The sequence below is a fragment of the Pediculus humanus genome, genomic scaffold (genome assembly GCF_000006295.1).
Source record: "Pediculus humanus corporis 1103172107477 genomic scaffold, whole genome shotgun sequence".
NCBI lineage: Eukaryota > Metazoa > Arthropoda > Insecta > Psocodea > Pediculidae > Pediculus > Pediculus humanus.
This window is the reverse complement of record NW_002987095.1, coordinates 378,935-392,098: the sequence shown is the minus strand read 5'-3', so window position 1 is coordinate 392,098 and position 13,164 is coordinate 378,935. Positions and strand designations below refer to the sequence as shown.

The 13,164-nt window shown below is 22.9% G+C and overlaps 4 protein-coding genes across 4 annotated transcripts in view; 1 reads left to right on the top strand and 3 right to left on the bottom strand.

Moving 5' to 3' along the window:
- Positions 1–1,247: 1,247 nt before the first annotated feature.
- Phum_PHUM132190 (modifier of mdg4, putative) lies at positions 1,248–4,151 on the bottom strand (the record flags this gene model as incomplete). The annotated part of the gene is made up of 7 exons (XM_002424460.1): positions 1,248–1,426; positions 1,867–2,075; positions 2,265–2,416; positions 2,500–2,670; positions 3,239–3,424; positions 3,539–3,658; positions 4,098–4,151. 7 exons carry the CDS (start codon positions 4,149–4,151, stop codon positions 1,248–1,250), a joined length of 1,071 nt encoding a protein of 356 aa, XP_002424505.1.
- A 1,163-nt stretch (positions 4,152–5,314) lies between these two features.
- Phum_PHUM132180 (15 kDa selenoprotein precursor, putative) lies at positions 5,315–5,919 on the bottom strand (the record flags this gene model as incomplete). The annotated part of the gene is made up of 2 exons (XM_002424459.1): positions 5,315–5,651; positions 5,750–5,919. The coding sequence occupies 2 exons, from the start codon at positions 5,917–5,919 to the stop codon at positions 5,315–5,317; spliced, it is 507 nt and encodes a 168-aa protein (XP_002424504.1).
- Positions 5,920–6,332: 413 nt separating this feature from the next.
- On the top strand, positions 6,333–7,369 carry Phum_PHUM132170 (uncharacterized protein; the record flags this gene model as incomplete). Its single annotated transcript, XM_002424458.1, has 5 exons — positions 6,333–6,404; positions 6,628–6,679; positions 6,763–6,923; positions 7,129–7,222; positions 7,308–7,369. The coding sequence occupies 5 exons, from the start codon at positions 6,333–6,335 to the stop codon at positions 7,367–7,369; spliced, it is 441 nt and encodes a 146-aa protein (XP_002424503.1).
- A 4,050-nt stretch (positions 7,370–11,419) lies between these two features.
- Phum_PHUM131860 (adenylate cyclase, putative) overlaps positions 11,420–13,164 on the bottom strand; it is a gene marked incomplete at both ends in the record, with an annotated part of 6,744 nt that continues 4,999 nt past the window's right edge. The window contains 4 exons of the mRNA XM_002424457.1: positions 11,420–11,742; positions 11,820–11,951; positions 12,057–12,332; positions 12,660–12,937. Coding sequence (XP_002424502.1) covers positions 11,420–11,742; positions 11,820–11,951; positions 12,057–12,332; positions 12,660–12,937 — 1,009 coding nt within the window. The remainder of the gene's footprint in view (positions 11,743–11,819; positions 11,952–12,056; positions 12,333–12,659; positions 12,938–13,164) is intronic.

Below are 13,164 nucleotides of genomic sequence, written 5' to 3'. Positions count from 1 at the left end.
TATTACACTCGTTCGTCTAAAAATAAGAAAGAAGAAGAAAGGAATGAAAAAGAGTTAAAAAGGGTGAGAGTGACGATTTTGATTCACGGATGACGGGAAAGAAGAAAAGCGGTGTAAGGAAGTGTGCGTGGAAGAAGAAGAAAAACTCGACGCTAAGGAAAAGTTGGAAATGCTAACGACGGTACCTGCGACACGGATGTTAATTAGTAGTAACACGTTAATGATGTTGCAGTCGTCAGAAATGTACAAAATCGTGGCGGGAGGAGGATGTGCGATAGGGTGGGTGAAATGGGAATTGTATCGAGGACGACGAGGAGAAAAGAAACAAAAGAACGTGGACATATCGTCGTGCTAAAAAAAAAAAAAAAGAAACGTAAAGGAAAACAAAAGAAGAAGATGGCGGGAGGTGGAAAAGGAGGATGAGGAGGAGTAGGAGGAGGAAAAAGAAAAACGTTTTTCTACTGTCGAAAAATTATTTAACTTAAATAAGTGTGTGTGTGTGTGTGCAGCCTATGACAACAACAAAAGAACCCAAGATCAAGTTATCTTTTTTTTAAAAAGGAAGCGTTTGAGGTCATGTAGCAATACATAAGTGGAGCGTTACAAAAGGAAGACAACAACTCGGAGGGGGGGGGAATACAAAGAAAACATAAAAGATAAAACCTTTGTGGTAGCAACTGCAGCATGCATATGATTTATAACTCTCTTTCAGCACAATATTGGTAACAAAATGTTATCCGCCATCTTACAAAAAAAAAAAAACAACAAAGTTTTCGTCATTTTTTTTTTTTTTTTTTGTTAAATTTTCACGAAACTCTTCGAATTAATTATTATAAAAATTAAATAAAAAAAAAAAAAAAAAAAAAAAAATTAATGCGAATGAACCAATAATGTGCATTTAAGATGAGTTAAAAATAATAAACGTCATCAGAAGTTTATTTATGGTCTATAATTTATACGTTACTTTTCAGCAACGATCAAAAAAAAAAAAAAAAAAATTTAAATAAATAAATAAATAATAATAATAATAACAGTAAATTCAAATTTAGAAAAGATACGAATAAGTGATTACAAAATAATAATAATAATAATAATAAACATACTTCTGATGATTTTGTTTTCTAGTTTTTTTTTTTTTTTTTTTTGTTTTTATAAAAAAAAGCTTTACAACCACAAGGTTTTAATGTTTATTTCCCGGCCTTTTAAAATTTTCCATTTTTTTTTTTTTTGTTTTTTTTTTTCCCTCCTCAACCGTTTTCAATAAACGTAAAAAAATCTCGTAAAATTTTTTTTATTTCGAACGTAAACATTAAAATCCTTGTGGCTGTGTCGACTGTATAAAAAAATAAAATCCTACCTTGGGGCACCTGCTCCGTTTCTTCGGAGGGTCCAGCCGTCATTTCTAAATCTTCGTGTGTTTCGTCTCCTTTTCAAAATAAAACATTAAAGATTAGTTAATTATTTAATTATGATAAACAAAGCTTTTAAAAAAACATAATTAAAACAAAAACTGTTCCGACTTCATTTGAATAACTAATATTAAAAAAAAAAAAAAAAAAAAAAACCCCTTTAATACTACTTTGTAAATCGTAATCTTGATATTTTAAATAATTTTCAAATAAAAAGGGGATAAAATTCATTTAATTACTGCATATGGCAGACAAAAAAAAAAAAAAAAAAACAAATTAACTAAATAAACATATGCAACTTTATAAACAAGAATTAAATAAAATATTCACTTGTTATTTCATAATAATAATAATAAATAATACTTTAGAAAACCTTTTCGAAATAATAAATACGACTCAATACTAAACGGCTTAAAATTAATATTTGAAAAAAAATCAATCAATTCATTTAACATACCAGTCATTTCCTGATTGGGGTCCTCAAATTCATTTCCATCTTCTTCTTGTTTTGTTTGTTTTCCGGTAATAAAATGTACTAAAGGATCAGTGGTGGTATCATCAAGAAATTCAACCTGCTCTTCAATTTCCTGCTTTGGAAGAGGTACAAAAGTGTTATTGGTGGCACTTGTGGAAGTGGTTTCAGTCTTTGGTTGCGGTGAAGAAATTCTAATAAAAAAAAATTAAAAACATTATTGAGAATACTGACAAAAAATAAAGTTTTTTAAAATGGATATCGAAATAATAAAACAATAATTAATTAAAAAAATAATTCAATAAATAAATTGATTTCAGCAGTAAATTTCTCGATTTTTAATCGTTATTATAAATGTTAATTATTAATTCGGTAAAACCTACCTTTTTCTTTTTCTTTTAACTTCACCTCCTGGATTAAAATCAGGATCAGCTGAATCTTCTTCAGGTTCATATGCTGGTACTTCTTTCTTCTTCTTAGGAACTAATAATGGCTTTCTGTGAGATTGAGGGGGTGGAACAGAACTACTTTCTTCCTAAAATAAAAAAAATAAATAAAAAAACAAATAAAAAAAGGAAACAAATCGAATATAATCGTACTTATTAACAAAATACAAACCTTATCACCAGCTAATCCTTTTACTTTAAGTGTTTCAGCTAATTTTAAAAATGCAGCTAAGTCTTCTTGCCTAACACTGGCTTCACCTTTATACATAAAATCTAGCATATCTGCTAATTCCTGATGCCCAACATCCTTTAATATAACAATTGGATGTTTGCATGGATTGACCTATGAAAAAAATGTTAGTAATACATCAAAAATTAAAATTAAAATCATTATCAGTTTTAATAACCTTAATAATACTGTGAGTTTAGCATTTAATTAAAATAATGGGACGAAGTTCAATTATTATTATTATTATGATACGATAGTTGTTTTGAAAAAATGTAACACGTGTATGATAATTGCTTTGAAGTATACTTATTAAATGTAAAATAAAATACAGTTATCAAAATTAACTTAATAAAAAAAAAAAAAAAAAATTTCTCAAAACATTTAACCGGTAGATAAATGTATACATTTAGTTATACATGTTTGCCGCCAACAATTAAAATTTAAATAATTACGAACAAGAGTATAAATGAAAAAATTAAAAAGGGAAATGGGGCCGACGATAAAAAAATGAAATAAAATTAAAAACGAGATGCTAATTTACCGGGCAAACATATATTAATAGGAGACGCCCAAGATTTCTCTGACCTTGAAATCGCCATATTGAATTTAAACAAAGCCAACACAAGCACACATTGTTTTCCACGCTTTCGATAATAATTAAATATAATTTATTTGTACTCACTTTAAATAAGTCCTTGAAATAAGGGCTGCAGACGGATAATATAATTTTATGTGCATATAACATTTTACCCTCCGCAGCTAAGGTTACGTCCACCATGTCTTCTTCCTGTAGAAGATCGTGAAACCCAGTCGCAAGATTTGACTGGAAATTGTTCCATTTTAATGAAAACTGATCGTCTGAATTCTCCTGAAATCGGAAAATAAACGTTACTAAAACTTAAACGAACCACTTAATCGAATCAAATTATTTATAGATAATAAAATAAAAACAATTTCCAAAAAAGGCTAAAATCTAACTCACCATTTTTAATCGATTTGTAATGTTGCGTCTTACTGTAACTTTGAGCGTCAAATCAATATATGTTAAAACGTTAGCTTCTAGGACACGTAAAGTATTTTGATATGTTTTTTTTATGTTTAGCTTACAGAAAACACATTAACAAAAAAGGAAACTACATTTTGTCGACGAATGCGGATTTAATGAGAAACCATAATTTTATTTTTAAAATTTTGAAATAAAAATTAAGTTTTTATTTGACAAAACCTTGAAAACAATTTTAAAAAGTATATAATATTATTAATTACGTTGATTTCTATGCGTAAAATACTAATTTTAAACATTAATAAATTATTAAACTTATAAAATATATTTTACTCAGAGATTTCTGTTGATGACGTACTTCCTATTATTTTAATAATCGTATTCGATTGCACCGAAATTCTTCCCGGTATTTTTTTTTTTTAAAAAAAAAAAAAACACATCTAATTTTTTTATTTTTGTAATTATATACTTTGCATATAAAATACGTTATTTTTTAATTATTATTATTTTTTCGATTAAATTTTTTTAAATCAATAACTATTGTATAATGTAAAGGCCACGTAAAATTTGATATCGGTTTTAATAATTTCATTGTTTTCAAATTTTTTTTTTTCCGTTAAAAATTTTTTTTAAAAAATTTGGAATTTAGGATGAGACTATAAAAAAAAATTTTTATTAAGTGTGTTTCAATATTAAATATCTATTGTGACTTATGGATTCTTATTACAAGTTAAAAAAAATAATGTAAATTATAATATTTGAGAACAATAAATGATTTTTAACTACTTTAACGATACTATTTTTTCCTTTTCATTTTTCAAAATATATTCATGATAACCATAATTTCACAAAATTGAAAAACTACTAAATTATTTAAAGTAAATTTTTTCATCTTAAATTTTACTTAAAATTCCACAGAAAATGATTTAATTTTACTCCCTCATTTCAATACAAAAAAAATTTAAAACAAATTAAAATTTTTTTGAAATTGTGTATATAATTGTGAAAAAATAAATTTCTTTCGATTATTGTTTAAAATTATATGATTGTTTATTTTGTGATGTGTTTAGCATACATGAAAAATTAATTATTAAAAAATCTTATCAAAAGCAAAATTTTTTCCATGTTTGATTTCGAAAGTAATTAAAACTTTTTAAATTTACAAAAAAAAAAAAAAAAAAAAAAATAGTTTAGTGTTAATTAACATAATCGATAGAATTTTTTTTTGATTATACAAAAGAAAAAAATGGTTGTAATTTCTTTTTTTTCTGATCTAATTATTAAAACATAAAAAACTCATGATGCAAATGTTTCCATCTTTATTATTTTTAGAATTCAATTTACAGTACATCAAATAATATTTTTAGGCCATTAATTTAATCGTTCTTAAGATTACTTAGTACATATAATTTGAGAGTTGCTTAATTTTTTTTATTTTTATTATAAATATCAATAAAAAGTAAATAATAATGAAAAAAAAAAAAAATTAAAAAAATATTATTTATTTATTAAGTAATAATTTTGTAAATTGACAATGAATTTTTAATATTAAAAAGTTAACAGTCCTAATATTGTTATCTTATTTAAATGTTTTTCGATTATTTCCATTTAACTTCTTCAACGAAAATTTGATCTTTAAAAATTATCACGAATAATTACAAAGGAATTTAATTTTTATACATATTAAAAATTTTTAAATATAAAAATAGTTACAAGATACTGGAAAATGAGTTAACTATTGTATTTAAAGCTTTATCATACCAAATTAGTTTTCAAATAATCTAAATTAACATTATTCACTGGTTCTAAATATGTTTTTAAAAATTCTTCGACAGAATCAGTGTTCCATTTATCAATGGCCAAAGTTTCGACAACATTTCCTTCTTTATCCATTAATTTAATTATGGGATCAAGTCCTCTTACATAACGTATTGTTAAATTAGGAAATTTAGTCGGTCTATCACTTTTAATAAAAGCTTCTATTTGAGGATAAGCTCCAAATTTACAAGTGCATACTTCTAATCTTGCTTTTGCATATTTTTTAATATTTTCTTGAACATCATCTTTGTTACAACATTCGTAACATGTTTCCCTAAAAAAAAAAAAAAAATTATAAATAATATTTTTTTAAAAAAAAAAAAAAAAAAAATGTTAATTTAATATTATTATGGAAAGATAAGAAAAAATTACTTCAGTGTATCTAATTTAAATTCTGTTAATTGATCACACGTTGAACATAATAAATTTGCTTTATTATAACCTAAATGTGCACAATCATCGGATCTAAATTCTGCAAATACTTTATAAAAATTAATATTAAATATTAAAATAATAAAAGTTAAATAAATCTCTGAATACATGTTGTTTAAGCCGGAAATTGATTAGGAGTGACAACTTAAATTTTTTTTATTTACTACATTTATGTATACATATACATATATATATATATGTAAAACAAAAGAATTTTTAATTATATTAACGTGATTTTAAATAATAATGATTTTATTAAAATTAAAATGAAAAACGTTTTTTTTTTTTTTTTGTTTTAATCAATTTATTATATATTTGATTAAAAATTAAAAAATATAATATCAAAAAAAAAAAATTTTTTGTTGCGTAGAATGTTTAAAATTGTTAATTTCTGAAGGAACCCACGTTTACGAGATCATTCACTTGCTTTCATAAAAAAAAAAAAAAAAAAAAAAAAAAAAAAAAAAAATACAAATTTTTGTTAATTTATTTTAAATTAATTTAATATTATCAACGAGGAAAAATGTCTGATTGGGAAACTGTAACTATTTTACGAAAAAAACCACCGAAAGCTTCTGCAATGAGAACCGAACAGGTATTTTATTAAATATTTTTTTAAATAATGATTTTTACATTTTGAAAAAAAAAAAAAAAAAAAAAAAAAATGATCTTTACCTTATAAGGTTTACATCCAATATTAAAAAAATTTCAAAATGTTTTTGTTTAAATTTTCAATTTCCCAATATTATAATTTTAATTGGTAAATTTTAAATTTGGTGACATATTAAATAAAATGTGTGATTATTTTATTTTTTTAGGCCATTAATGCAGCTAGACGTCAAGGGGCTGTTATTGAAACACAACAAAAATGTAAGGACAAACGATTTTTTAAAATTTAATTAATTTTTTTTTAATTTTTATAAGGAAACTTTAAAAAAAAAATATTTTTACAGATGGTGGAGGACAAAACAAACAACATGTTGTGACAAAAAATATTGCTAAATTAGATAGAGAAACAGAAGAACTGAAACATGAAAAAATAACATTGGACACTGGAAAATTAATTCAACAAGGTCGACAAGGCAAAGGATGGTCTCAAAAGGAATTGGCAACTGTAAGTTATTTCGAATATTATTAATTGTGAATAATTTTATATTAATATTAATAATAATAATTATATACCTACTCTTATGTATTAATTTATGTGCATTAAATATTAATAATTAGACTTGTGGCAATTACACAATCATTACAATTTTTTATTTTATTTTAATTCGATTTCCACGAGTTTTGTTTATTTGTAATGTAATTATTTTCAGAAAATAAATGAAAAACCACAAGTTATAAACGATTATGAAGCAGGTAGAGCCATACCTAATCAAGCTGTACTGGGAAAAATGGAGAAAGCTCTCGGTAAATTGTTACATGAGTTTAAACGAAACAAAAAAAAATTTTTTTTTATTAATAACGTTATGTTTAATAATTTTTTTTTATGTAGGGATTAAATTACGTGGGAAGGACCGTGGCAAGGCAATAGTGCCCCCTGGGACTGGTCGTTAGCTGGTAATGTCCTTGGGGGCAAACAAATAATATCAAAAGGAGTTTATTTAAAATAAATAATAACTCTACATGAAAATTGATTTTGATTACGAGGGAAAAAAAAGGTTATAATAACTTAAGTTAAACACCTGCATTTTCAAATTACTTAATAAAATTTTTTTTTTTTTTTTTTTTTTTTAATCAGACTTGTTAGATAAATAGTATATTTGTTAAAAAATATTTTGCATTATTTTTTAAAATAAAAAAAAAAAAAAAAATCGAATCATTCTTTAATGTTAATAAACATATTTGAACAAAAAAAAAAAAACATTCTATTCTAAAAACTGATTATGTAGTTGATTTTATTTCTAGTCTAAAAAATTACAGAAAATTACATTTGATTGCTTAATATTGTTTTTTTTTTAAAAAAGAAAAACAAAATTCATTTTTTTAAAAATAATTTTATTCATGTAAAACTAAATTCTTTATTAATTCAAGTAGTTTAAAAACGATGAATTTTCATTTTTTTTTTTTTAATGCACTACTTGTAAATTGCTTGTTATTAATACTGTTAATTTATAATCTTATTGATATTAAATAACAAAATCAAATATTATTATGGGTGAAATGTTATTTTTTATTATTTTCAATATATGCTAATTTAACTTGTAAAAATAAATCTATATTTCATTTACATAAATTTTCATATTTATATAAAATGTCTTATTACAATTCCCATTTTTTTTCCTTTTGTTTTGGAAATGAAAAATAATAAAAGAATAGGATAAAAGAATTCATTATAAGTTAATTTTCTTTCTATTATTTATTATTATGATTAAAATAAAAATATGAGTTATTGTTTTTGTTAAATAATTCTTTCTTTTATGAATGTTATTATTATTTTATTTATAAATCGGTTCCCATAAGTCGAATGAAGGATTTTTTTTTTTAAATAATAAATTTTTTAAAATTCATCAATTTGGAAATAATATATTTATATATTGTTGAATGTTTTTACAACCTGAAAAATCTTATTATAAAATAATTCAACAAACTTTTTATAAAAAGTAAAAAAAAGTGATCTTATCATCTTTTGTTTTACGTTTTACCATTAAACTTTTATCGAACAAATCGAATTTTTTAAAAAAAAAAAAAAAGAATTTCAAATAACAATAATATATATAAAAAAGGATAATGGAATACAAAAAAATTATTTTCAATTGACTATTTAATATTTTATTTTAACTTATATTAAAAATTAAATTGTATCAATAATGCTTTTGAGAAGTTTCATAAGAAACTTTTTGTTTAATGAATTCGCTAACTGTATCGAATGGATTTAATTGAAATTTTTTATTATTTAATATTTTTTTAAATATCTTTGAATCATTTGACCTGAAACAAAAAATGAAATAATTTACTAAATATTAAATTTCTCTCTTTTTTTTTCTTTTTTTTATAATTTGATATATATAAATTTAGTTCTGTGTAAATTTTTGAAATTAAAATTTTAAATTAAATTAAATTAATATAATTTGTTTAAATTATTATAATATATAATGAATGTAGAATACAAGAACCTTGATATGTATTTAAAAAAATTTTTAATTTCATCAAACAATATAAAAATTAAAGTAAAAAAAATTACAGTCAAATTTTAAAAAAATCTAATAAGTGTAACAAGAACATTCAAATTTTGGTCATTTTTTTTTTAATATATATATAACTTACTGTTGTTTTTTTAATTGTTTAGCTTTCAGTATTCCTTTTTTCGGTTTAGATTTATTTTTTTCAAATTTTTTCTTAGGCACATCATTGTCTATCGATTCCAACGAAGGTAAAGCTTCTAATAAAGAACTCATATTATTATAAGGTTTTTTCTCTTTATTTTTTTTTAATTTTAACTTTCTTATTTCTTGATGAGAATATTCCAATTCTAAAACATAAAATTAATTTTTTTTTTTTGTTAAATTCACCGACAACATTTAAAATGTAAAAAAAAAATTAATGAAAAGTATTTTTACTGTTTAAAAATCTTTCACGTCTAAGTTTTTGCTTATCTTTTTTTTTCAAATGTTTTTCTTCTTCTTTTAATTCTTTTCGACTTTTAGTTGATATCATGCTACGAGCATCCAAATCTTTTGGTAAAGATTTTTCAAGATCATCGTAAGAAATATTGACGCCAAAGAAAATATTTTCATTGCTTTTAAATATATTTAATTTTTCCTTAACATCAGTTTCTTTATCAGGTTGACTTAAATTACTTAGAGATTTACTTTTTTTTAAACTCAAATGATATTTTTGCCTTAATTTATTGACTTTACCCATTTTTTTTTCTATTTATAATAAAAAATTAAATAATTTTATGTAACGAATTAACAATGTTTAATGATTTCTACATATAGCGAAATTTTAATAAAATCTATCCGAAAAAAAAAAAAAAAAAACTCATGTTTAATACACAAGTTGAATAAGGCAACCGCGAGGTTCGTGATTAAATCAAAACAATCAGGTTAACCAACTGTTAAAAAGTACGTTGGTAAGTCCGCCATGTTTTATAACTTCGAAAATCCGGTGGTGAATTTTTAAAATTGTGTTCGTGAAACCTGTTGTTGTAAAATTTCGTTATAATTATGTCTTTTAAGTGAATTTTCGGTTTGAAATAATTCAATTTATACATATTATTCGATTGCAAATGTTTATTTTGAATAGTTTTTAGATTTACCAGTAAATTTTTCATAGAAAAGTTACCTAACGTTTTTTTTACTGTTGGTGAAGTAATGTTAATGCATCATTTTATTTTTGAAAAAAAGTTTAAAATAGTACAACATATAATATTTCTTTCGTTATCTATCGAAAGTACACGATTTATTCATATATAGTAGTAAAAATTGAATATTTCTGTAAGTTTTTAATTTTACCATTTTCAAAAGAAAATTCTCTCACATGTGTCCACAAATGATGATTAAAATAAATTTAAAAAAAAAAAAATTGCTTTTTAAATTGCTTTTATTTTTAGAAGAATACACATTTTTTTTTTTTAATTACTATCTATAACAACATAATTATCAACAATAATTTTTAGATTTTTATAAAAGATTTTGTTTGATTGTAAAAGAATTCAACCAATATGCAGATTACATAAAAAAAGTTATGCATTTTATACAAAACTAAAATTTATTTACAATTATATGTGGTAACACATTAAATAATTTATTTGTCAATATAATCAATAACTAAGACATTTTTTAACTGTAGATAATTTTATATAAAATTTATACATAACAATAAACTTCATAGAATAGTTAACAAAATTATAGTTTTTTTAAAAAAATATTAATTTATATAAATAATAATAATCATTTATTTATTAAATTCAATTATAAAAGAATCATAAGCATTTGTTAGGAAATAATTTAAAATATAAAAACATATAATAATGATAATAATTTAATTAGGAAAATGAGAATTTTCTTTTGTAATGAAGTGTATCAATTATTAATAAATAAAATTGGGGGGGGGGGTTTGTTTCAAAATGATAAAGTGATAAAATATTAAAATGAATAGAAAAGTTTTTAAGATTTATTATTTATATGTATGTGTTTGTGTGTTTATGTGTTTGTGTTTGTGTTTGTGTTTTTTGTGTTCATCTTTAACTATTATTACACATGAAATGGCCATACATACAGGTATGTTTACATTTATTAGTTTTTTTTTTTTTTTTACAAAACATAAAAATAAATTTCTATATTATTATTAATAATAATATACAATTAATATTTTTAAATGCTTAAATATTTATATTTACATATAGATTCAAAAATTATATCACAATATATATATACATATATATATATATATATATATATATATATATATATATATATATATATATATATATATATATATTTTATTAATTATATTTTTTTTTTAAATAAAATTTGAAAATAATAATATTTAACAAAAATATTCTTTTTTTTTTATTAAAAAAAATAATAATAATTTAGATAATAAAGTTTTCTATTAAATATATATGTATAAAATATTTGAGCATTTAAATAAATAGAAAATTTACGTTTTATTATTCGTTAAATTTAAATCTGTTGAAATATCGTTTGATATTGAATAAGTTTCAATTGATTGTTTTTGATTTGAACTTCCAAGAAGAAAATAAGTAACCATTGAACCTTTTCCTTTGACTTCTATACTTCCTCTACATTTCATTGGATATCCTCTTACTGATAGAATGTCGTAAACTTCTTGCGTTACTTGTATTGAATCTAAAATACCGGTCGAATCCATTCTGGATGCAACGTTAACTGCGTTACCCCAAATATCATATTGAGGTTTTCTGGCACCGATAACACCAGCAACGACAGGTCCGATATTTATACCTGATTAAATTAATTATGTAAAAAATTTTTTTTGTTTTGTGTCGACGGTTAAATGTAATTTAATATTAATTTACTACCTATTCTAATTCTAAAATTATTAAAGGAATGTTCGTTGACATCTGCAAGTTGTTCACGGATTTTTAATGCATAATCTGCCATTGCAGTAACGTGACGGAAATTTATCATGTCGCAAGTGCTTTTCGTCAAACCTTAAATAATTATTTAATAATTAATATATACATAATCGAACATAATATACATAGGTAGTATAAAAAAAAAAAAAAAAACTTTCGTTAAGAAATTATATGCATTACCGGATGCAGCCATGTAAGTTGCTCCAGTGCTTTTGATTTTTTCAACATATTTAAATTCTTCGTTGGATAAAATTTCATCGAAATCTGCAATTATTTCATTTAAAAGTCTCAAACATTCGACTCCTTCATTATTACCCTCTAATTCGACGTAAAATTCGGAAAAATTTGGAATCGAAGCAAACATAATGCAAACGGAATCGCATTGTTCGTGATATAATTCATCCGTATTCGTGCTCGATAGAAAATGTTCAGCAACATGTACTGGTAATATATTTGCTAAAGTTTACGATTGTACGCTTCTAAATGTTCCATTTCTTCTTTTTCCTCTTCAACGGGAAAAAAACCAAAAAAAAAAAAATTAATTTTTTTGTGCACACATCATAAACAAGTGTCAAAATAATTGATATTCTAAAATTAAAAAAGAAAAAAAAAAAAAAAAACTTGCTATGATTCTATTATTATTATTCCACGATATAATAAACAAACAACAAATTACGACGTGTATATACAAATGTATATATATTTATAAATACATATTAAAATTAATAAACATATAAATGTATTTATCGGATTTAAATGATTCAAAATTATTGAGAATGTTACGGAATTTATTCCCAGGACAATCGGGAATGATATCGAAACCTGATATATGGACGGGAAGACAACTGTCTGTATCGAGACAAAGTGGAGATTTATCATCGGCATCGATGAAAGGATTTGTCGACGGATTAATAATAGGATTTGTTATAGGTGGAGCACTAGGAATAATGCAAGGTTGGTTAAACGATGCTAAAACAAAGGATTTATGCTTATTATCTAGTAGTTGGGCTTTAAATGGAGCTGCCATTGGAGCCGTGGCCATCACCATCGGCAACACAATTCTTCATACGGACATGAAATCTGGGTTTTACGTCGTCCGATAGCATTTCTCTCTCTCTCATTATTTATTTATTTATTTATTGTTTTATTTATTAATTCGATATTAATCCAAAATTTAAGTTTTTAAAGAACGATATGAAACAAAAAAAAAAATGATGATAATAATAAAAGAAAAAAAAAATAGTAATACAAACGTGTAGTGATTGTTATTATTATTAATATTAATATT